This window comes from Rattus norvegicus, chromosome 13 (genome assembly GCF_021556685.1).
Source record: "Rattus norvegicus strain SHRSP/BbbUtx chromosome 13, alternate assembly SHRSP_T2T, whole genome shotgun sequence".
In the NCBI taxonomy this organism is placed as follows: domain Eukaryota; kingdom Metazoa; phylum Chordata; class Mammalia; order Rodentia; family Muridae; genus Rattus; species Rattus norvegicus.
The window spans coordinates 53,992,994-54,016,246 of record NC_141546.1 but is presented as its reverse complement, the minus strand read 5'-3'; the positions used below and the strand labels follow the sequence as shown (position 1 = coordinate 54,016,246).

The 23,253-nt window shown below is 36.7% G+C and overlaps 1 protein-coding gene across 6 annotated transcripts in view; it reads left to right on the top strand.

The window, feature by feature from the left end:
- The window catches only part of Cfhr4 (complement factor H-related 4), a 94,321-nt gene that overhangs the window by 23,499 nt on the left and 47,569 nt on the right, over positions 1-23,253 (top strand). For all 6 annotated transcript variants that reach the window (XR_015635317.1, XM_087581367.1, XM_087581365.1 and 3 more), the window contains 5 exon segments: positions 4,112-4,294; positions 5,441-5,617; positions 9,687-9,860; positions 11,104-11,286; positions 11,372-11,551. Coding sequence is in view for 5 of the 6 variants with exons in the window: in XM_087581367.1 (XP_087437493.1) it covers positions 4,112-4,294; positions 5,441-5,617; positions 9,687-9,860; positions 11,104-11,286; positions 11,372-11,551 (897 nt within the window). In the remaining variant the exon portion in view is untranslated.

Below are 23,253 nucleotides of genomic sequence, written 5' to 3'. Positions count from 1 at the left end.
TCTCTGCTACATACGAAGTTGGAGCCCTGGGTCAATCCATGTATAGTATTTCAGTATTGGTTTAGTCCCTGGAAGCTCTGGTTTGTTGTCATTGTTGTTCTTATGGGGTTGTAAGTTCCTTCAACTCTTTCAATCCTTTCTCTAATTCCCCCTATGGGGTCCTGTTCTCAGTTCAGTGGTTTGCTGCTAGCATTGACCTCTGTATTGAACATGGTCTAGATGTGTCTCTCAGGACAAATCTATATCTGGTCCCTTTCAACTCCATCTCTACTTTTCATCTTCCAAGTCTGTTTAATTCATTTAGAAAGATTTTAGAGTATAGTTTAAAGTTCAAATTATATATAAATGTGTTTGTCCGTTGTGAACATAATTCCTTTTATATCTCTGATTCATTATTTCAGTTTAGAATATGACCACCACCACAAATACTCACTTTGTTTTAATTTCTGCTTTTATTTAATATATAACTGAATCGCATGTAACTGATATGGATCCATGCTGCAGTCAGTTCCCTTCATATTCTTGGTTGTCATTCCATGGATTTATGTGTGTGGTTGTGGTTTAACTGTTGATACTTGACTACAATGGGCTTTGAGCATTAGCAAATGAGTTTCTTGGATATTGTTTTTCTTCAAGGGGCAAGGTATTGCCATAAATGCATTTTCTTATGCCTCCAGGGCAATCCTTTGAGAAAAGCAGCAGGACAGTGACGGAACTCTTGCAGCCAGTGCCTGAGACTAGAAACCTGTGGGATTGGAAGTATGAAATTTATGTGCTCATTGTGTGAAATTTTACTAGAGTAGTTTAAGATATTTTTCCTTCCAATTAGTGTTTTGGAATATGGATAAAATTCTGAGGTCTTTCAAAAGTATAAGGGTGATCAAAGGAATTCTTTACTCTTCCAGTTTGAATATCTCACATGGTTGGTGGGCTTAGAATCTTTGACCTTACTATTTAAGGTAGTGTTACTTTTCTCTTCTTCTGTATCACAGAGGGTTAAACTGGGCTAAGACCTGTCTCTACAACTAGGTAAAGATGCTGGAGGACAACTATGGATATCTACAAGGTTCTACTCCATTTTTTTTTCTTCTCTATTTCTCTCCATTCTGTAGGCTGCTGCGATGTCCCATTGGTGGTATCTAGTAAGCTTAGTGTTTTATATTCTCTGTAAAGTTTACCCTTGGGTGATTCAAATGCTGGTTTCTTGTCCATCATATTTTGTTTCAATAGGATACAGTCTGTAATGCTTATACCAAAAATTTCCTATCTTAAGTTTGTGTCAACAATTCTTACCATTTATTCTTTGCCTTGTAAATAATTGCTAATCACCCAATGGCTGGGCGAACAGAGAATATGATGAGATATATGCCAGCAAAATAAAGGAAGAGCGGGAAGGGGAGAGGCAGATCAGTGACAGGATGGAGTTATTTGATCCAAAAAGAAGGGGTCTGAAGAGCCAAATAAGTAACAATATGCAAATATCAAGGGAAGGGGCTGGGAGATAGGCAGATTAGCTTAGGAGGTAAAGGTAGATTATTTAACTGCTCAGCTATTGTACAGTTTTGAATAGATCTTATTTCTTCTATGTGATTACTAGGGAATAACATAAGGCAAAGAAATACAGTGGCTAGATTAATCTACTGTTACATTTATTTTAAGGTTACTGTTTTTACAGTCTCCTTTGCCTTACTGAAGATATTCAATTTCATGAGATCCTATTTACTAATTGTTGATTTTGGTGTCTGACCTGTTGGTTTCCTGTTCAGGAAGTTGTCTCCTGTGTCAGTGAGCTTAAGGCTGTTCTTCACTTTCTTTTCTATCATATTTGGTGTATCTGTGTTTGTGTCAAGGTCTTTAATCCACTAGTACTTGAATTTTGTGCAGATTGATAGATATCAATTCATCTGTACTCTTCTATATGTACACACCCATTTAGACCATTTGTTGAAAATATTTTTTTCCACATATATAAGTTCGGCTTCTTTTCCAAAAATTAAGGGTCTTTAAGAGTGTGATTTTACTTCTTGGTCTTTGATACGATTTCATTGAGAAACCTGTCTGATTTCACATCAATAGTATGCAGGTTTGATTACTATTGCTCTTTGGATACCTTGAAATCAGGGACGGTGATAGGTCCAGAAGTTCTTGTATTGTACATGGTTGTTTTAGCAATCCAGGGTTGTTAATTTTCCATATGAAGTTGAGTATTGTTCCTTCAAGGTCTGTAAAGTATTGTTTTGGAATTTTGATAGGAATTGAATTCAATCTGTTGATTGCTTTTGGTATTATGGTCATTTTTACAGTTAATACTGACTATCCATGAGCCCAGGAGATCTTCTCATTTTCTGATATCTTCCTCAGTCTCTTTCTTCAATATCTTGAAGTTCTTGTCATATAGATCTTTCACTTGCTTGGTTTGAGTTATACCAAGATATTTTACATTATTTGTGGTTATCGTGAAGGGAATTGTTTCCCATTTATTTCTCAGCCCATTTATTGTTTATATAAAGGAGGGTGACTGATTCATTGCTGTTAATTTTTTTATGGCACCACTTTGTTGAAGATGTTTACCAACTACAGGAGTTCTCAGGCAGTATTTTTGGAGTCACTTATATATTCTTTGTTTTGATGGGATATTTTAATTTATTCCTAACAATTTGTATTTTGATTATAGTCACCCCCAAACTGCACTCTCCCACTTTCTTTTTTTTTCTTTTCTTTTTTTTTAATTTTTTATTATAGATTTCTTTACTTACATTTCAAAGCTTATTCCCCTTCCTGGTTTCTTGTCCATAAGCCCCCATTCCCTCTCCTCCCCCTCCCCCATATGGGTATTTCCCCTATACATCCTCCTTATTGTCCTCCCCCACCTGCACTGGTGGTCTTTGGCAGGACCACTGGCAGGACCAAGGACTTTCCTTTCCACTGGTGCCTGAACAATGCTATTCTCTGCTACACATGCAGTTGGAGCCCTGGGTCAGTCCATGTATAGTCTTTTGGTAGTGGTTTAGTCACATATATATATTCTATCACATTATCTGCAAATAGTGCTACTTTGACTTCTTACTTTCCAATTTGTATCCCCGTTATCTCTTTAGATTTTCTTGTTGCTCTAGGTAAAATTCTAAGTACTATATGAATAGGTACAAGGAGAATGGTAATTCCTGGTCTCTTACCTAAATTTGCCACCAAAAGTATTCCCAGATTTTGTGCTTTTCTTCCTCCTTCTATTTCCATTTTCAGGTATTGAACAATTTTATTGATTTCCTTTCTCTGAGTATAATTTCCTGTATATCTTTATGGGATTTATTCATTTTCTCTTTGAAGGCCTCTATCATTTTCGTAAGATTGGATTGGAGGCCATTTTCTTGAGCTTCTGCTGTGTTAGGATATCCAGGGCTTGCTGAAATAGTATTGCTGGCCTCTAGTTGTGCCCTGTTGCCTTGGCTCTGGTTGACTGTGTGCTTAAACTGAACTTTATCCATCTGGTGGTCCATGATAACCATCCATCAGTACAGGCAGAACCCTAGGTCTTAAAATGGAATTCATGGGAAAGGGTACCGCTCACTGATGCTGGGCATGGCTCAGGGGGACTTGGCAGACAGGAGATTTGGTGGTAAGTGTTCTGTTATTTTTTGTTCTGAACTTCTTGAAGTTTTAGAACCCATTGTTTTTTAGGCATGCAGTCACTATGGCATTCCAAATTCTTGGTACTGGTATCTGTACTACCTATGTGAATAGATTTTCCAAGATCATCCCCCAACCTCAGGAACCCTAATTGAGTAAATATGTTTGATACCTATTAGAAAGACATTTTATTCTCACATTTTAAAAAGACACAAAATTCCATACTTTGAAATTTTCTGACATTCAATATGATTATGGATCTACCTGGCCAAAAAAATTGTAATATGTATGAGTAATTTCAGTCATTCTTTGTTAATCCTTAAACCTATGAGTTATTTTTCTTGACCCAGTAATATGAATATTTTTGATAATTTCAGGTCTTTTTGTACAAATGACTAATGCATTTTTAAAATATATTTTTAAATTCTGAATTTTTAAACTGCTGTACATGTACTTACATTTTTCTTAATGTTTCCCTATTTAGAGACATGCTCAAAGTCAGATATAGAAATTGATAATGGATTTTTTTCTGAATCTGATTTAACATATGCTGTAAATAGAAAAACACGATATGTGTGTAAACAGGGATATACAACAGCAAATGGAGAAAGATCGGGATCAATCACTTGCCTACAAACTGGATGGTCTGCTCAACCTTCTTGCATTAGTGAGTATTTCATTATATTGTTGCCATTATACTGATACCATATAAGATTTCAGCTTTATTATCCTTTGTTGTGGGTAGTATAGCTTCATTTGAAAGATGAGTATTAGATTTCAAGTAAAAATATACAGAACTATTAGATTTTCCTTGTGGAGGCATTCCAGTATGTAGACTAACAGTTCATTTCCCTTTCCAAAGCCTTAGAAATATCACACCATTTTATGTCTCATGAAAGATTCTTTGACTAGCTGCCTTTTTAAAAGATCTTCCTCTTTGAATACCAAAGTCTTTGTTTTAATATGTAAAGATTCTTATGAGGATATAAACCCATTTTTTAAATTCTAAATATGTGATAACCTTATGTGTTTGACACTGTGAATAGAGATTCATCACAGAACATGTCCCTCATAGAAATTCTTCCCAAGTATCTTGGTTTTAGAAAAAAAAGACATGCTTCCAGGTACCAGCAAATTTTAGTGTTTCAAAAGTTTTCCTTGTTTTAAGACCAGGGATTATTAAAAACTTTGTTTTTTATTCAGTTTATTTTAAATTTTTATTAGATATATTTCTTTACTTACATTTCAAATGTTATTCCCCTTCCCAGTTTCCTGTCCATAAGCTGGGGGCTAATGAAAGCTTTCTAAGAATAATGATTAGTTCATCTTGTCTCATTGAATTAAGAATTATTCAACAACATACCTTAAATGACAAGGCAATTTAAGATATTCTCTACCTTATTAATTTGAAAGTTTTTATATTTTGCTTTTATAGGATCTAGTTAAAGAAACAGAAATTAAAATGATTTCTTTATACTAATTATTTATATTAAATTGTAATTAACAAGGTACCTGTACTGAATTTAGCTAGTCAACATTTCTATATTTTATAAGTTTTATTAACTACTAAATATGAGATGGTAATGTACAAAATTCTGTTACACTTTCCAAAAAATTCAGAATCTGCATTTTTATTTGTATATTGTGCTTAAATATAAGAAAAATTGATCTGTGAAACTTGTCTAAGGGCTTTTAATATAGTATTTAACTTGCTACCATATATTATTGTATATAGACTTTTGTTTCCATAGAAATCTCTCAGATTGTACATTGATACATTAGAAATAAAATTTTCAATTTTATTTTGCATTAGAGTCTTGTGATGTGCCTGTGTTTGAGAATGCTAAATCTAAAAATGATAGCACATGGTTTAAACTCAATGACAAATTAGATTATGAATGTCACATTGGATATGAAAATAAATATAAGCATACCAAAGGCTCCATAATGTGTACTACTGATGGATGGTCTGATAAACCCTCATGTTATGGTGAGTACTGGCTTGTCTAATTTTATTTTACAAAACAAAAAAAGTACTCATATGTTACTTAAAAATGAATTTTCTAGGATCTGCCCTCTGATTTAATATAAACTTGGAGAAAGACCAGTCATGATAGTATTTGGTTTTATTATTTTTATTACATTCATTTATCCTGTATGTGCACATGCATGCATGTGTGTGTTTATAGATGTGTGAACACTAGAAAGAGAGAGGGAGAGAGAGAGAGAGAGAGAGAGAGAGAGAGAGAGAGAGAGAGGGAACCTGACTGCTATTAGGTGTTGGCTAAAGAGAAGGTTTACGGTACATATTAGGGGAAAATCAGTTATAAGTGTCTGGGAGAATCCAAACTGAAACAGGCCATGGGAGTGGAAGCAAATGAGGGATATAAGAGAGAGGGAGCTAAAGGAGTACCTGGGAACCCAGAGACCCAGAGCACCAGATACTCGACAGCCAAATGACTGACTTACATACAAGAGAACAGCTGGAGCAAGGGCAGTGAAACTGGATATGCAGGGTTAAATTGAGGCTGTGTTATGAGAAGTGCAGAGAGGAGCCTAAACTTTGTAAACATATTGGTGATAGTGAGAGAGACAGGTCAGTGTCTGCTTTGATATGTTAAATGGCCACCTTGGTTGACCGTTCATCTTCTTTAAGAAATAATACTACATTGTAAATGTAGATGTAAGAGAACGTGTTATAGGCATCAGGGAAGGAAGTCAAGACTCCAGGGTTGCTGGTACACTCTCACTGACTAAGCCACTTCACTGGCCAGAGAATGTTTTTAAAATTATACATTCATCAGGTGTAAATGTCATAAGCTTGTGATTCCAACATTTAGGGCTCTGAAACAAGTGGTTATAAGATTAAGGACATTTTGGGTTATAAAGTAAGTCTTGGTTTCTAAAATCAAACAAACAAGCAAGAATAGATTAAATTAGTGACTTCTTTGTAAGGCCTATTTATATCACATATCTCTGATTCGAGTATAATTGGGTTTTATCATTAATGCAAACTCTTAATGATTTAGACTAGATTCCAATTAGCAAAATATTATTTAAGTATGAAGCAAAGTCATGAAACATGAACAGCATGAGGGGAGACAATACAGGAAAAATGGCAATGCAAAAAACTAAATGAATTGCGGCAGAGACTTAGGAACTTGATTTGTAGGATCAAGGCTACACTCAAATATAATTCATTAAGGGTGTATGTACCTGGCAAGTGGTAGATACTTATAATTTTGGCACGTAGTAGGCATAGTATGAAGGTTTTAAATTCCAGACTAGTCTGAGCTACATAGGAAGACTAATCATAAGCAAACAATGGAAACAAGTGATCTTCAATCTAAAAAGAAAAATCAAAATAAATGAATAGTTACCATTAATTTCTCTCTGATTATAAGCAGCTTAAAATGATGAAATCAGGGTTTCTATAGTACAATGTGATGCTAAAATAGAATGCAAAGGGAGAGCTATTGATTCAGCTGGACACTATGTGGTTAATCCATGTCTTAAACTTAATGTCAGTCCTAGCATTACAAATACAAAATGATCAAAACAGAAAGTATTTACATACAATCCTGTTGGGTGACATCTTTTCCAGAGGAGATGATACACAAATGTTTACACATCCCAGCTAGAGAGCCAATAGTTCCTGTCCTAAGGTTCCTCCCTTAGGATGTCTAAGCACAACTGCATACCAGGCAGGAAGGATGAAATGCAGTCAGGAATCAGTGGGGTCTACAGGATCCCAATCCAACTGGGAGTGAGGAGATGGGAGTAGAAGTCTTTCTCTGAGGATTTTAATGAATTGACTTTCTTAGATGATCTTACCTTGTGCACATGCCTTTATTTCAGGTGGGTTTGTATACATAGACGTTATTCAGTGTGGATAAGGGTGGTTTATGAATCAAGGAGAGTAGAAAGGAATTCTCAGTGCCTAGATCTTAAAGTTCTGCAGATGCCTCATTTGTATGGGGAGGCATTCCAGGAATCCCAGGTACTTGCTGGGTGGGTTCTTATCAGGAAAGATGACGTTGAATTTGTAGGTCGGTCAGGACTATTCAAGTTTCCACAGGCAGAGTCGTTTGTAGGTTGGCCTCCTCAGAAAAACTCAGAGAAAGGGAAGCTGTGTTGGAAAATGGAGTCATCTACTTTGCACCAACGTCAAAGGAGTTATCCAGAATTTGTAGCCTGAGACTTAAAGTAGCAACATCTCTTCACAGGAGGCCATGAAGACCAAACTACAGATACCACCAAAGTCTAACTTTGTGATGCATGACTTTTTTTTTTTATTAACTTGAGTATGATGCATGACTTTTACTGGGTTACTTATAGACATATGGCTGAGGGATTACTTGTAGTGCAGAAATCACTCAAAGACAGCTGTTTTACCAAAGTCCACTTAGCATAGTTGACAGTTTTAAAAAGCTGGAATCCTGGAGCACTGTGTACAACTGGAAATCTATGTTGGGGAGTGTATTTTTTAAGAAACCCCTTCCAGAAAGCTGGGAAAGTTCTTGACTCTTCCAAGTAGCTTGTATGGTCTCAGTCTTTTATTTTTGCATCTAGTGTGGTCTGAATGTTTTCTTTGCAGTTTTGCTTATCTAAGAGTGACTCTCAGCAACCTAGCTAACTTGTTTATTGTAGGAAGGAAGAGTCTACTGAATCTGGTCAATTTCAGGTACTCCCTAAATCCTTTTTGATTTGTTTGCCTTCCTGCTTAAGTTGTTCCCTAGAAGGATGGAATAATTCAATCTCAAAGAAACTGTTACCCAACAAATTTGCAGATTTTTCAATGTCTCCAGGTCTGACAGGCAAGAATGAACAAGAGGAGAGGAAGTGGAGTGAGTTCTCACAGTTTAAACTGATGTGATACATTATATTCTGTAACAAATTTAGTGAAGACTAACCACAATGTGACCACACAGATAGGAATCTGTCAGCACAATATAAGTCCCTAAAAATTGAATGAAAGATGGCAGATTGGTGGTCAAGTGTTCTAGACTCAACCATGAAATAAAAGAACTAGACAAGATTTGTCACTATCCAGGCTTACTTCAAATGATCTGGGAGTTTTTCCATTGCGATGAGATGTGATCAAACATCTAACTCCTGTTCTTTGTATACTTTGAATATTAACCCTCTGTTTGATGCAGTAGTGGTAAAGATCTTTTCCAAATCTGTTTGTTGCCTTTAGTCCTCATGACAGTGTTTTTTGCCTTACAGAATCTTTGCTGTTTTATGAGTCCCATTTGTTGATTCTCTTTTTGAACATTTTTGTTTGTTTAGCTTTTGGTAACTCCCAAAATTGCCAAAAAAAATGAAGAGAATTTTATTGTAATGATGAATTTTATATTAATTTATTACATATAAGTACCCTGTAGCTGTCTTCAGACACATCAAAAGAGGGCATCAGATCTCATTATAGATGTTTGTGAGCCACCATGTGGTTGCTGGGATTTGAACTCAGGACCTGTGGAAGAGTTGTCAGGGCTCTTAACCACTGAGCCATCTCTCCAGTGCAATTATTTTGAATCAGAATAATTGGCAGTTAGTTATCAATAAGAATTGGAAGTACAAAAGTAGGTTAATGTAAATGCCTTTTGCATCCTTTTTATTTTTAACTTAAAATAGATTAATTATATTTTCCCAACTTTAGATGAATGAGAACTAAATTATGTGATCTACTTTCTCAACTATATAAAACTAAAATACATTTTATATGTTATTTGGATACATGATGGCACTAATTTCAAGTATGAAAAAACAATTTTGTATTGTGAATTTAGGGGCCTTATTACTTTAATAGTTCTCTATAGCAAATCAGATTCACTAAAAATAAGTTGATTTTAACAATTAATTACATACTGAATACATTGCACCATCTAATATTTCTCAGAGAGCTTTATACTGATTTAGAGACTATGCTAAACTTCATATGAAGCATTTTTCATAAGGAAGATTGCTGCTTATGTCCATAAATGTAAGTGCACATGAGAGAGATAAGCCTACTTATCAGTGACTAATTGTATATTCTAATTATCTTGCCTTTCAAGAAATTGAATGCAGCATTCCCATATTAGACCCACGCTTAGTTGTTTATCCCAGGAAAATAAAATATACAGTTGGAGATTTGTTGAAATTCTCTTGCCGACCAGGACACAGAGTTGGACCAGATTCAGTGCAATGCTATGACTTTGGATGGTCCCCTAGTTTTCCGACATGTAAAGGTCAGTATCTGTTTTACACTGTTTTGAATGAAATTCAGAAGTTTATTTTCCTTCTTAATATCCCTCAGTTTTGCAGTATGTCTATAATCTGAAGCAAATTCAAAGATACATACAAGGGCTCGATATTGTGAGGCTAATATACAGTCACTTACTTACAAGGTTAACACCAGGCTAACTTACTTCTTAAAATGTGTTATCAATGTGTTTACACATGCAGACATAATGTCTTAGCCAGAAGACACTTCTTTCATTTTGTCTCCATTACCATTAATGCTGGCATTTTTGAAGTGTAAATATAACATTACATTGCATAAAGTCCAAAGAGTATTTAAGGAGATTTTAATGAATTCAATAGCAGATCAAAACAGATTGATTAAACACTTTCTACAGTGGTGAAACTTTTTTACAAAGTAATAATTATATGTTAAAATATTGTTGGTGAAAGTAAAAATCCCTATAATTGACACAACTCAGTTGCTGAATGATTTACATGTATCTTCAAGTCTCAAGTTTACCAAACATTGTTCTACCTTAAATATGATTGAAATGTTATTTTTTAATTTATTTTTATTGGATATTTTTTGTATTTACATTTCAAATGTTATCTCCTTTTTTCCCTCTCCAATCACCCTTTCCTCCTCCCCTTGTTCTATGAGGATGCTCCCACCCTCTCTTTGGCATTCCTCTACACTGGAGAAATGAGCCTTCACAGGACCAAGAGCTTCTTATATGGACCAGAAAATGCCATCCTCTGCTAGATATGTGGGTGGAGCCATGGATCCCTCCATGTGTACTCTTTGGTTAGTGGTTTAGTCCCCAGGAGCTCTGGAGACCTGGTTGGTTGATAGTGTTTTTCTTCCTATGGGGTTGCAAACCCCTTTAGCACCTTCAGTCCTTTCTCTAACTCCTTTTTTGGGGTCTCTGTGCTCAGTCCAATGGTTAGCTGCAAGCATTCTCATCTGTATCAGAAAGGCTCTGACAGAACTTCTCAGGAGGCATATCCATACAGGTTCCTGTCATCAAGCACTTCTAGCCATCAGCCATAGTGACCGGGTTTGGTGGTTGCCTATGGGATGGATCCCCCAGGTAGTATATTACAACTGTGAAATGTGAGGTTAGGGTAAATACTTTTTTATTTATAAAGTGTTATTAAAAGCGATATTGTGAATATTTTTAATATCTCCATTTACTAGAGTTTTGGACTGTAAGATGGATTTATAGTTACATGATATTCCTGTAATAGGTCAAGTAAGATCATGTGGTCAATATCCTGAACTACTCAATGGGGAAATAAAGGGAACAAAGAAAGCTGAATACAGCCATGGTGACGTGGTGGAGTATGATTGCAAACCTAGATTTCTACTGAAGGGACCCAATAAAATCCAGTGTGTTGACGGGAAGTGGACAACCTTGCCGACATGCGTTGGTAATTAAAATTATTAATACTTAAAAATTGTTTTGCATCCCAAGAGAGGCTTTAATTATAAGTAACTTATGTGAAATACCTACAGAGGAGAAAAGAACATGTGGAGACATTCCTGCACTTGAGCATGGCTCTGTCAAGTTTTCTGTCCCTCCCTACCACCACGGAGATTCAGTGGAGTTTACTTGTGCAGAAACCTTCACAATGATTGGACAGAGATCAGTTTCTTGCATTAGTGGGAGGTGGGCCCAGCTTCCTCGATGTGTTGGTAAGTCTGTGTGCCTCAAATTAACACTTCCTAAAGTCTAATATTTTTAGTGCAGAACTATTTCCTACTACATATCATTGTAGTTAGTAATCTTCATTGAGACATTTTATCTTACTATAAATCTAAACTAACTGCTTATATTTTGATGCAAGTCTATAGATAAAAAGACATTAATAATAAAATCTGTAAATGTTTATTATTTATTCTGTCAAATTTAGTTTTTAACTATAAATTTTCATGTGACTGAAATGTGAAATGTGAACACTAATAGTAACACTAATACTGAAGAATATATAACTATGTTACAAAATACCATTGCTGTTATTATATGACATTCTCCTTCCAGGTCTTGAATAGCTATTAAATAAAGTCTGCAAATCTCCCATTTCCCACTCCCATAACAAACTTTGCTCTTTCAGAGCTGTTATGATGCTTCTGTCTGTTCTACATGCTGAAAACTGAAGTCAAATGTGTTGCTATTTGGACCATAGTCCCTGTCATCAGCTGTAGAATTCGACATTCGGCTATACCAAAAAGTCTGTAATTAGATGGGAATCTATGGATGAGTTCACTCTGCAATGAGTAACTGTTGTTGTAAAAATATAAAAAATAAAAAAGTAAGGTTATCTTTTACCACACTTAGGTCCAGCACCTCACTGCCCCAAGATATCTGCTAGATATCTTGGCTGAAACACATCCTAACTCTGTGGTGGCCCAGACCAGCAACCACAGACTTTCTTACACTTAAATCGCTACACATGAAAGACCACACAACACAATAACCTTTGACCCAATTGATAAGATATAATTGCTCACCTAACATACAAAGCCCAGTACCATCCATCCCTTAAAAACATTAATAACAACCTGTAAATATACAGAGCGGAATCTTAATGTCAGCCTCCATTGTCCTGCCACGGCTTCTCTCTTTCTCTCTCCTCTCTCCTCCTTTCCGTTCCAGTCTCCTCCTCTTCCTTAAAACTTCTCTCCCACTCATCCTTCCTTCTCCTCCAATGACAGGCCTCCTTCTATCTCGTACCTGCCCCTCACCTGTATTTTACAAATTCAATGGGGAGAAGGTTCATTCAGGTGAAGTCACCTGATTCCTGAGTGGTGACTAGGCAACTGTCCTTGGGGCAGTGGAATTAGCCTCAAAATACAGATAACTCCAGGGCAAACCACAACAAGTAACATGTTTTTTTTTGTTGTTTGTTTGTTTGTTTGTTTGTTTTATTGAATCTTTACTGAGTAGCTGAAAGCACTATGGGCCTTATACTCACTTTTCTCTGAAACTAAAGGGTTTTTTTAAGTGCAATCCTGGTTGCTCCTTAAGCATAGTCCCTGGTGTCCAGTGTTACTGATCATTGCAGTTTTAGGTATTGGATAATGTTAGGGAAACATGGGGCTCCTTTGGAAAGAGCACTTATACCTGTGTTGTTTAGTGATATGCTCTCCATACCCAGAAGTCCAACCAACTCTGAAACTCTTTGTCATGTTAACCAATACTTCTACTCATTATTCCTTATAATTTTTGCTAAGCAAACACATTCTGTCCAAGTACTGCTTTCAATCCTTTAAAACCTCATGACTGTCTCAAAACTGCTTAACCATTTTTTATGGGACAGAATCTGACACATACTGGGCATGAAAATTAATTCTACATTTGACTTCCAGTGTTCAGCTTTATCCTTTTGTCAGAATTCAGAGCTTTGGTCTAAGGTTAATAGGTGTGTGATGACATTCATGTGAGTCTCTCCAGCTACCTCACGATGTGCTACAGAGGTAATCATAACATACAAAAATTGTTAACCTGCTACAATGTTATTATTCTTCATATCTGTAGCTTTCTCTCTTTTTTTTAAACAAATATGAGATTCTTTTATAAACAAATCAATCACAGAGTCACTATTCTCCCTTGACTATATTTCTTCCACCACAGAACAACAGCCTTGTCTTCCTGAAAACCAATCTTAAAGAAGGGACTATTTCTCAGGTATCTTGAGAGATTAAATTGCATCAGTCAATATTTTAAATACCATTTTATAAAGCACTTACAATACTTTGGCTAATTACTTACTTTTATTTGCTCTATCCAGAATCACCTCACTCTATATATCTAGGATCCATATTGAATTTTTCTCTAGTTCAAAATAAACCCACTCTTCACTGAGTAATTAAAACATACAATATATTAAAAGGGCTTTATATAGCACTCACTTAACTAATAAGATATGCACATTCTTTTTCACTTTAAATTTTTACAGTCTAGTCGCTACCCACTCCCCATCCCAAGATATTTTGTATTATTTGTGATTGTTGTGAAGGGTGCTGTTTCCCTATTTTCTTTCTCAGCCCATTTATCATTTCTATAAAGGAAGGCTACTAATTGGATTGAGTTAATTTTATATCCAACCACGTTGCTGAAGTTGTTTACCAGGTGTAGAAGTTCTTTGGTAGAATTTTCAGTGTCACTTAAGTATGCTATCATATCATCTGCAAATAGTGATACCTTGACTTATACTTTGTCAATTTATATCTCTTGATCTCCTTTTGTTGTCTTATTGCTCTAGCTAGAACTTTACATACATATAGAGTAGTGCGTGGGTGAGAGTGGGCGTCTTTGTCTTGTTCCTGATTTTAGTGGGACTGCTTAAAGTAGCTCTCCATTCAATTTGATACTGGCCATTGGTTTGTCATATGCTGCTTTTATTATGTTTATTTATGGGCCATGAATTTCTGATCTATCCACTACTTTTAACATGGAGGGGTGTTGTATTTTGTCAAAGGGCTTTTCAGCATCTAATGAGATGATCATGTGAGTTTTTTCTTTGATTTTTTTCTTATATAGTGAATTATGTTCATAGATTTTTGTATATCTAACCAAACTGTGATGAAGCCTACTTGATAATACTGAATGATGGCTTTGATGTGTTCTTTGATTCAATTTCCTAGAATTTTATTGAGCATTTTTGCATCAATATTCATAAGCAAAAGTGGTCTGAAGTTCTCTTTCTTTGTTGGGTCTTTGGTAGGTATCAGAGTAATTGTGGCTTCATAGAATGAATTACGTTTTGTTCCTTCTGTTTCTACTTGATGTAATAGTTTGAGAAGTGTTGATATTAACTCTTATTTGAAGGTATAGTAGAATTCTGCACTAAAGTCATCTTGCCCTGTGCTGTTTGGGTTAGGAGGTTTTTAATGATGTCTTCTGTTTCCTTAGGTGATATGGGCCTATTTAGATAGTTTACCTGCTCATGATTTAACTTTGGCGCATGCTACCTGTCTAGAACAATCTTCCATTTCATCTAGATTTTCACTGTGTAAAGTATAGGCTTTTGTAACAGAATCTGAGGATTTTTTCAATTTCTTCTGTTTCTGTTGCTATTTCTCCCCTTTCATTTCTGATTTTGTTAATTTGGATTCTTCTGTTCTCTCTAGTTAGTTTGGTCAGAGGTTTGTCTATCTTGTTGATATTCTCAAAGAACCAGCTTTTGGTTTTGTTGATTGTTTTTATTGTGCTCTTTGTTTCTGTTTGGTTGATTTCAGCTATAGTGTGACTATTTCCTTTTTTCTACTCCTCTAGAGGTGTTTGCTTTTTTTTCCCCTAGGGCTTTCAGGTGTGCTGTTAAGTTGCTAGTGTAGAATCCCTCCAATTTCTTTACGAGGGCACTTAGTGCTCTGAATTTTTTTCTTAGCATGGTTTTCATTGTGTTCCATAAGTTTGGGTATTCTGCATCATTGAAGTGTGTTTCTTGTACTCAGCACAATGTGGATCCTTCCTGAGTATCTAGTCTGTTAATGAAGGTCTTTTTATTGGGGAAGTGTGTTCGTTGATATTGAGAGATATTAAAGACAGAAGATTGTTAGTTCCTGTTAAGTTGTGGCATTATGTGTATATGATTCTCTTTTTTTGTTTTTGCTGTGAGGTGATTAATTTCTTGTTTTTTGGGGGGGGTTGTTGTTGGTGGTGGTGGTAGTATAGTTATTCTCCTTGTGTTAGAGTTTTTCTTTTAGAATCATCTGTAGAATGGATTGGTAGATATGGTTTTAATTTGAAATTGTCATCGAATATTTGTTTTCTCCTTCTATTATGATTGAGAGTTTCATATGGTATAGTACCCTGGGCTGGCATTTGTGTTCTTTTAGGGTCTGTATGACCTCTGACCAGGCTCTTCTCTATTTAGGGTCTCTGTTGAGGAGTCTGGTGCAATTCTGATAGGTCTACCATTGCATGTTACTTGGCCATTTTCCCTTGCAGCTTTTAATATTCTTTCTTCATTCTGTGTATTCAGTGTTTTGATTATTATGTGATGAGAGGATTTTCTTTTGTGGTCCCATTTGTTTGGTGCTATATAGGCTTCTTGTACCTTTATGACGTTTTCTTCTATGATTTTGTTGAAGATACTTTCTGGTCCTTTGAGCTGGGAATCTTCATTCTTTTCTATTCCTACTATTCTTAGCTTTTGTCTTTTCACTGTGTCCTGGATTCTGTGGATGTTTTGGGTTAGGAGATTTTTCTGATTTGAGTTTTCTTTTACCATTGTGTCAATGTCTTCTAAAGTATCTTCTATGTCTGAGATTCTTTCTTCTATCTTTTGTATTCTATTGGTGATATTTACATCTGTAATTCCTGACCTCTTTCCTAGGTTTTCCATTTCCAGGGTTGCCTCCATTTGTCTTTCTTTTCTTCTTTTTTTGAAAGGAAAAATGCTTTGTCCCTTTTTTATTATTATTACTTTTATTTTTTTAAAGTCCGGCTGTTGCCTCCCTCCAGGTCCCCCCTCCCACAGTTCCTCATGTGAAACCTCCTTCCCCTGTCTCTAAAATGATGTCCCCTCCCCACCAGTCCTCTACACTCCCTAGGGCCTCAAGACTCTTGAGGGTTACACATGTTTTCACACTCTGAGGCCCGACCCTATAGTCCTCTGCTATATATGTGTCAGGGTCCTCAGTCCAGCTTGGGTATGCTTCCTGGTAGGTGTCTCAGTGTCTGAAATATCGCAGTGGTTCAGATTAGTTGAGACTGCTGATCTTTTTATGGGGTTGCCCTCCTCTTCAACTTCTTCCAGCCTTTCCCTAACTCAACCATGGGGATCCATGATTTCAGTCTAATGGTTGGGTGTAAGTATCTGCGTACTTCTCATCAACTGCTTGTTGGGCCTCTCAGAGGACTGCCATGTTAGACTATCTATAAGCACACCATAGCATCAGCAATAATGTCAGGACTTGAAGACTTCCCTTATGATGGATTCTAAGTTGGGCTGGTCACTGGGCCTCTTTTCCCTCAGTCTTTCTGTCCATGAAATTCTTTTACACTGTAAAAATTCTGGGTCAGAATTTTTGACTGTGGGATGGCAACCACATTCCTCTACTTGATGCCCTGTCTTTCTACTGGAGGTGGATGCTAAAAGTTCCCTCTCTCTACTGTTGAGCACTTTATTTAAAGTCCCTCCCTTTGAGTCCTGTATATCTTTCACCTCCCAAGTTTCTGGCACTTTCTAGAAGATCCCCCTAACTCCTACCCCCAGAGGTTGAATATTTCCATTCGTTCTGTGTTTTCTTTATTGTTCCTACTTCCATATTTAGGTCTTGGACTGCTTTGTTCAATTTCTTCATATGTTTGATTGTCTTTTCATGTATTTCTTTCGGGGATTATTTGTTTCCTCTTTAAGTGCTTCTAACTGTTTACCTGTGTTTTCAAGTGTTTCTTTCAGTGAGTTATTTATAGCCTCCTTAACGAATTCTATTATCTTCATGAAATAGGATTTTAGGTCAGCGTTCTGGTTTTCAGGTGTGTTGTTGTATTCAGGGCTTGCTGTGGTGGGAGAACTGTGTTCTGATGGTGCCAAAGGTTTCTGTTGCTTATGGTTTTGTGCTTAGCTCTTGTCATCTGCTTATCTCTGGTGTTCACTGGCCTGACTGTCTCTGTCTGGAGTCTGCCTCCTGTGTCCCTGGCTCTAGCAGATCTCCTGGGAGCCCTTCAGACTGCAGGGTCTTCACAGGATCAGATAAGATGGTGATCTGTCCCAGCAAAAAGGAAAGTGGAGTTTGAGCAGAGGGGATGTGTTCCTAGTCTGCCCGGCTCTTTGGGGTTCCCAGCTGCAGCACTTATTTGGGAGTGTTCCAATCTGTAGCGCTGGGTGCAGCAGATCTCCTGCGAGGTTTATAGACTGTGGGATTATCAGAGGGCAGACAATCTGATGATCTACCCCAGTGCAATGTGCAGGGATGAAGGGAAGCAAGCAAGTTTTATTATTGTGTAATAATATATTTTTAGATGATCTGGCATATATTACAGCTTCTTATAGACTCTTATGGTGGGAATATAAAGAAAATAGATGGTGACTCTGGGCATTTTTTATATCAGTTCTCTATGTCCTAAAATATTTTGAAACATTTCTTTTCTATACTATTATATATACATATATAAGTATATAAATACATATATACATATTAGATGTTTTCTCTCATATCGTGTACATCAAAAAGGGAATTTAAACTAGAAACTTCTAATATCCTATTTATATTTGTTTTGATTTTAATATTTCCAATTATAAAGTAAAGTTAATACAATGGGAGGGCAACAAACATAAACGTTTTCACATCTTTCACGTATGGGACAAAAGCTGGTAAAGTCATAATCATTACCTATGACAATGATTTCCAATGTACTTCTTGCCAAGTACCTAAATCCTTGCATGTCACAAACTCTCTAAGATGTAAAAGACTGTATAGAACACCTAGTTGTTACATCATAAGCTACTTCTGCATGGTGCCTCTCAGTATTTTGGTTGGCAAGGATTATTTTATTATTTATTCTTTATTGGATATTTTTTATTTACATTTCAAATGTTATTCCCTTTTCCAGTTTCCCGGCCATAAGATCCTTATCCCCACCCCAACCCACCTCCCCCCATTAACATTCCCCTGCACTGGGGGGTGCAGCTTTGGTAAGGACAAGGGCTTCTCCTCCCATTGGTGCCCAACAAGGCTATCCTCTGCTACATATGCAGCTGTAGCCATGGCTCTGTCCATGTGTAAGTCTTTGGTTAGTTGCTTAATGCCTGGGAGCTCTGGCTGGTTGGTATTGTTGTTCTTATGGGGGAGTTGCAGGCCCCTTCAGCTCCATCATTCCTTTCACTAATTCCTCCAACAGGGACCCATTCTCAGTTAAATGGCGTGCTACTAGCATTTGCCTCTCTATTTGTCATGCTCTGGATGAGCCTCTCAGGAGACAGCTATATCAGACTCCTGTCATCATGTATTTTTTGTTATTGTTTTTTGGATATTTTTTATTTACATTTCAAATGTTATTCCCTGTCCAGGTTTCTGGGATATAAGCACCCTATCCCATCCTCCTCCCCTTCTTCTATAAGGGTGTTCCCCCTCCCTAACCACCCCAGACTCCTGCCTCCCCCCACTGACATTCCCCCACACTGGAGGGTCCAGCCTTGGTAGGAACAAGGGCTTCTCCTTCCACTAGTACCCAACAAGGCCATCCTCTGCTACATATGCATCTGGAGGAATGGGTCTGCACATGTGTAGTCTTTGGGCAGTAGTTTAGTCCGCGGGAGTTCTGGTTAGTTGGTATTGTTGTTCTTATGGTGTTGCAAGCGCCTTCAATCCTTCCTCTAGTTCCTCGAACAGGGACCTCATTTGCAGTTCAGTAGTTTGCTGCTAAGCATTTGCCCCTGTATTTGACATGGTCTCACTGTGCCTCTCAGGAGACAGCTATATCAGGCTCCTGTCAGCTTGCACTTCTTACCTTCATTAATATTATCTAGTTTTGATGTTTGTATATATATATGGGCTGTATACCCATGTGGGGCAGGCTCGGAATGGTCATTCTTTCACTCTCTACTCAAAACTTTATCTATATCCCCTCCTATGAATATTTTTGTTCCCCCTTTTAAGAGGAAGTGAAGCATCCACACTTTGTTCATCCTTCTACTTGAGCTTCATGTGGTCTGTGGATTGTATCTTGGGTAATCTGAGCATTGGGGTTAAAATCCATTTATTCGTGAATGCAAACCATATGTGTTTTTCTGTGATTGGGTTACCACACTCAGGATGATATTTTCTAGTTCCATCCATTTGCCTCTGAATTTCATGAAGACATTGTTTTTAATAGCTGAGTAGTACTCCATTGTGTAAATGTACCACATTTTCTGAATTCATTCCTCTGTTGAAGGGCATCTGGGTTCTTTCCAGCTTCTGGCTATTTTAAATTAGGCTGTTATGAACATAGTGGCGCCTGTGACTTTGTTGTGTGTTGGAGCGTCTTTTGAGTATATACCCAGGAGAGTTATAATTGGGTTCTCAGGAAGTGCAATGTCCAATATTCTGAGGAACCTCCAGACTGATTTCCAAAGTGGTTGTACAAGCTTGCAATCCCACCAACAATGATGGAGTGTTCTTCTTTCTCTATATCCTCAACAGAATCTGCTCTCATCAAAGTTTTTGATCTTAGCCCTTCTGAGTGGTGTGAGGTGGAATCTCAGGGTTGTTTTGATTTTCATTTCCCTGATGACTAAGGATGTTGAACATTTCTTTAGGTGCTTCTCAGCCATTTGATATTCCTCAGCTGTGAATTCTTTGTTTAGCTCTGTATGATTATTTGGCTCTCTGGAATCTAACTTCGTGAGTCCTTTGTATAGTTTGGATATTAGCCTCTATCAGATGTAGGATTGGTAAAGATCTTTTCTCAATCAGTTGGTTACCATTTTGTCCTAATGACAGTGTCCTTTGCCTTACAGAAGTTTTGCAGCTTTATGAGATCCCACTAGTCAATTCTTGATCTTAGAGCCTCAGCCATTGGTGCTCTGTTCAGGAAATTTTCTTCAGTGCCCATGTGTTCAAGACTATTCCCCACTTTTTCTTCTATTAGTTTGAGTGTGTCTGGTTTGATGTGGAGGGCCTTGGACTTTGACTTTGTATAAGGTGGTAAGAATGGTCAACTTGCATTCTTCTACATGCTGACCTCCAGTTGAACAAGCACCATTTATTGAAAATGCTATCTTTTCACCAACTGGATGGTTTTAGCTCCTTTTTCAAAGATTAAGTGACCATAGGTGTGTAGGTACATTTCTGAATTCTATTCCACTGATCTACCTGCCTTTCTCTGTACCAATACCATACAGTTTTTATGACTATTTGCTCTGTAATACTGCTTGAGGTCAAGGAAGGTGATTCCTCCAGAAATTCTTTTATTGTTGAGGTTAGTTTTTGCTATCCTGGGTTTTTTGTCATTCTAAATGAATTTGCAAATTACTCTTTTTAACTCTATGAAGAATTGAGTTGGAATTTTGATGGGGATTGTGTTGACTCTGTAGATTGCTTTTGGCAAAATGGCAATTTTTACTATAGTAATCCTGCCAATCCATGAGTATAGGAGGTCTTTCCATCTTATGAGATCTTCTTCAATTTCTTTCTTCAGGAACTTGAAGTTCTTCTCATAAAGATCTTTCACTTGATTGCTTAGAGTCAAACCAAGGTATTTTATATTATTTGTGACTATTGTGAAGTGTGTCATTTCCCTAATTTCTATCTAAGCCTGTTTATCCTTTGAGTAGAAGAAGGACATTGATTTGTTTGAGTTAATTTTATACCCAACCACTTTACTGAATTTGTTTATCAGGCTTAGTAGTTCTCAGTGGATATTTTTGGGGTCACCTAAGTATACTATCATGTCTTCTGCAAATAGTGATATTTTGACTTCTTTCTTTCCAATATTTATCCTTTGACCTCATTTTATTGTCTTATTGCCCTGGCTATGACTTTGAGTATTATGTTGAATAAGTAGGGAGAAAATGGGCAGCCTTGTCTGACTTTAGTGGGGTTGCTTCAAGTTTCTCTCCATTTAGTTTAATGTTGGCTACTGGCTTGTTGCATATTGCTTTTACTATATTTAGATATGGGCCTTGAATTTTTTATTTTTCCAGAACTTTTATCATGAAGGGGTCTTGAATTTTGTCAAATGCTTTCTCAGCATCTAATGAAATGATCATGTGTTTTTTCCTTTGAGTTTGTCTATATAGTGGATTAAGTTGAAGAATTTCCTTATGTTGAACCATCGCTGCATCCCTGGGATGAAGCCTACTTCATCATGATGGATGATCATTTTGATGTGTTCTTGTATCTGTTTGTGAGAATTTTATTGAGCATTTTTGTGTCAATATTCATAAGGGAAATTGGTCTGAAGTTCTCTTTCTTCATTGGGTCTTTGTGCCAATGAGGTATAAGCATAACTGTCGCTTCATAGAAGGGATGGGGTGGTGCTCCTTCTGTTTCTACTTTGTGGAATATTTTGGACTGTATTAGTATGAGGTCTTCTCTGAAGGTGTGATAGAATTCTGCACTAAACCCATCTGTTCCTGTACTTTTTTTTGTTTGTTTTTTGGTTGGGAGACTTTTAATAATGTTGTTATTGAAGACCAGCCTTAGTCTGTGGTGATCTGATAGGATGCATTGGATTATTTCAATCTTCTTGTATCTATTGAGGACTGATTTTTGACTGATTACATGGTCAATTTTGGATAAGGTACCATGAGGTGCTGAGAAGATGGCATATATTTTTTGTTTTAGGATGACATGTTCTATAAATATCTGTTAACTTCCAGCTTTTGGTTGGAAGTCGATTTTATGTGATATTAGAATTACTCCTCCAGCTTGTTTCTTTGAACCATTTTCTTGGAAAGTTTTTTTCCAGCCAATTCTGAGGTAGTGTTTGTCTTTGTCACTGAGGTGTGTTTTCTGTATGCAGCAAAATGCTGATTCCTCTTTACGTGTTCAGTTTGTTAATCTATGTCTTTTCATTGGGGAATTGAGTCCATTAATGTTAAGAGATATTAAGGAATAGTGATTGTTGTTTTCTGTTATTTTCATTGTTAAAAATGGAATTATGTTTGTGTGTCTCTCTTCTTTTGGTTTCATTGCAACGAGATTACTTTCCTGCTTTTACTAGGGTGTAGTTTTCCTTCTTGTGTTGGAGTTTTCCATCTCTTATCATTTGTAGGGCTGGATTTTTAGAAAGATATTGTGTAACTTTGGTTTTGCATTGGAATATCTTGGTTTCTTCATCTATGTTAATGGAGAATTTTGCTGGATATAGTAGCCTGGGTTGACATTTTTGTTCTATTAGGGTCTGTACGATATCTCCCCAGGATATTCTGGCGTTCATAGTCTCTGGTGAGAAGTCTTGTGCAATTCTGATGGGTCTGCTTTTACATGTTGCTTGCCCTTTTTCCTTTACTGCTTTTGATATTCTTTCTTTGTTTTGTACATTTGGTGTTTTGACTACTATGTGGCAGGAGGAACTTTTTCTTGTCCAGTCTACTTGGAGTTCTGTAGAATATTTTTATGTTTATAGGCTTGTATAATTTTGTTGAAGATATTACTGGTCCTTTAAGTTGGGAGTCTTTGCTCTCTTTTATATCTATAATCCTTAGGTTTGATCTTCTCATTGTGTCTTGGATTTCCTGAATGTTTTGAACTAGGAGCTTTTTGCATTTTACATTATCTTTGATGGTTGCCTCAATGTTTTCTATCATATCTTCTGCCCCTGAGATTCTCTCTTCTACCTGTATTCTGTGGTGATGGTTGCATCTATGACTCCTGGTCCCTTTCCTAGGTATTCTATCTCTAGGGTTGTCTCCTTCTCTGCTTTATTTATTGTTTTGATTTCCATTTTTAAATCATGGATG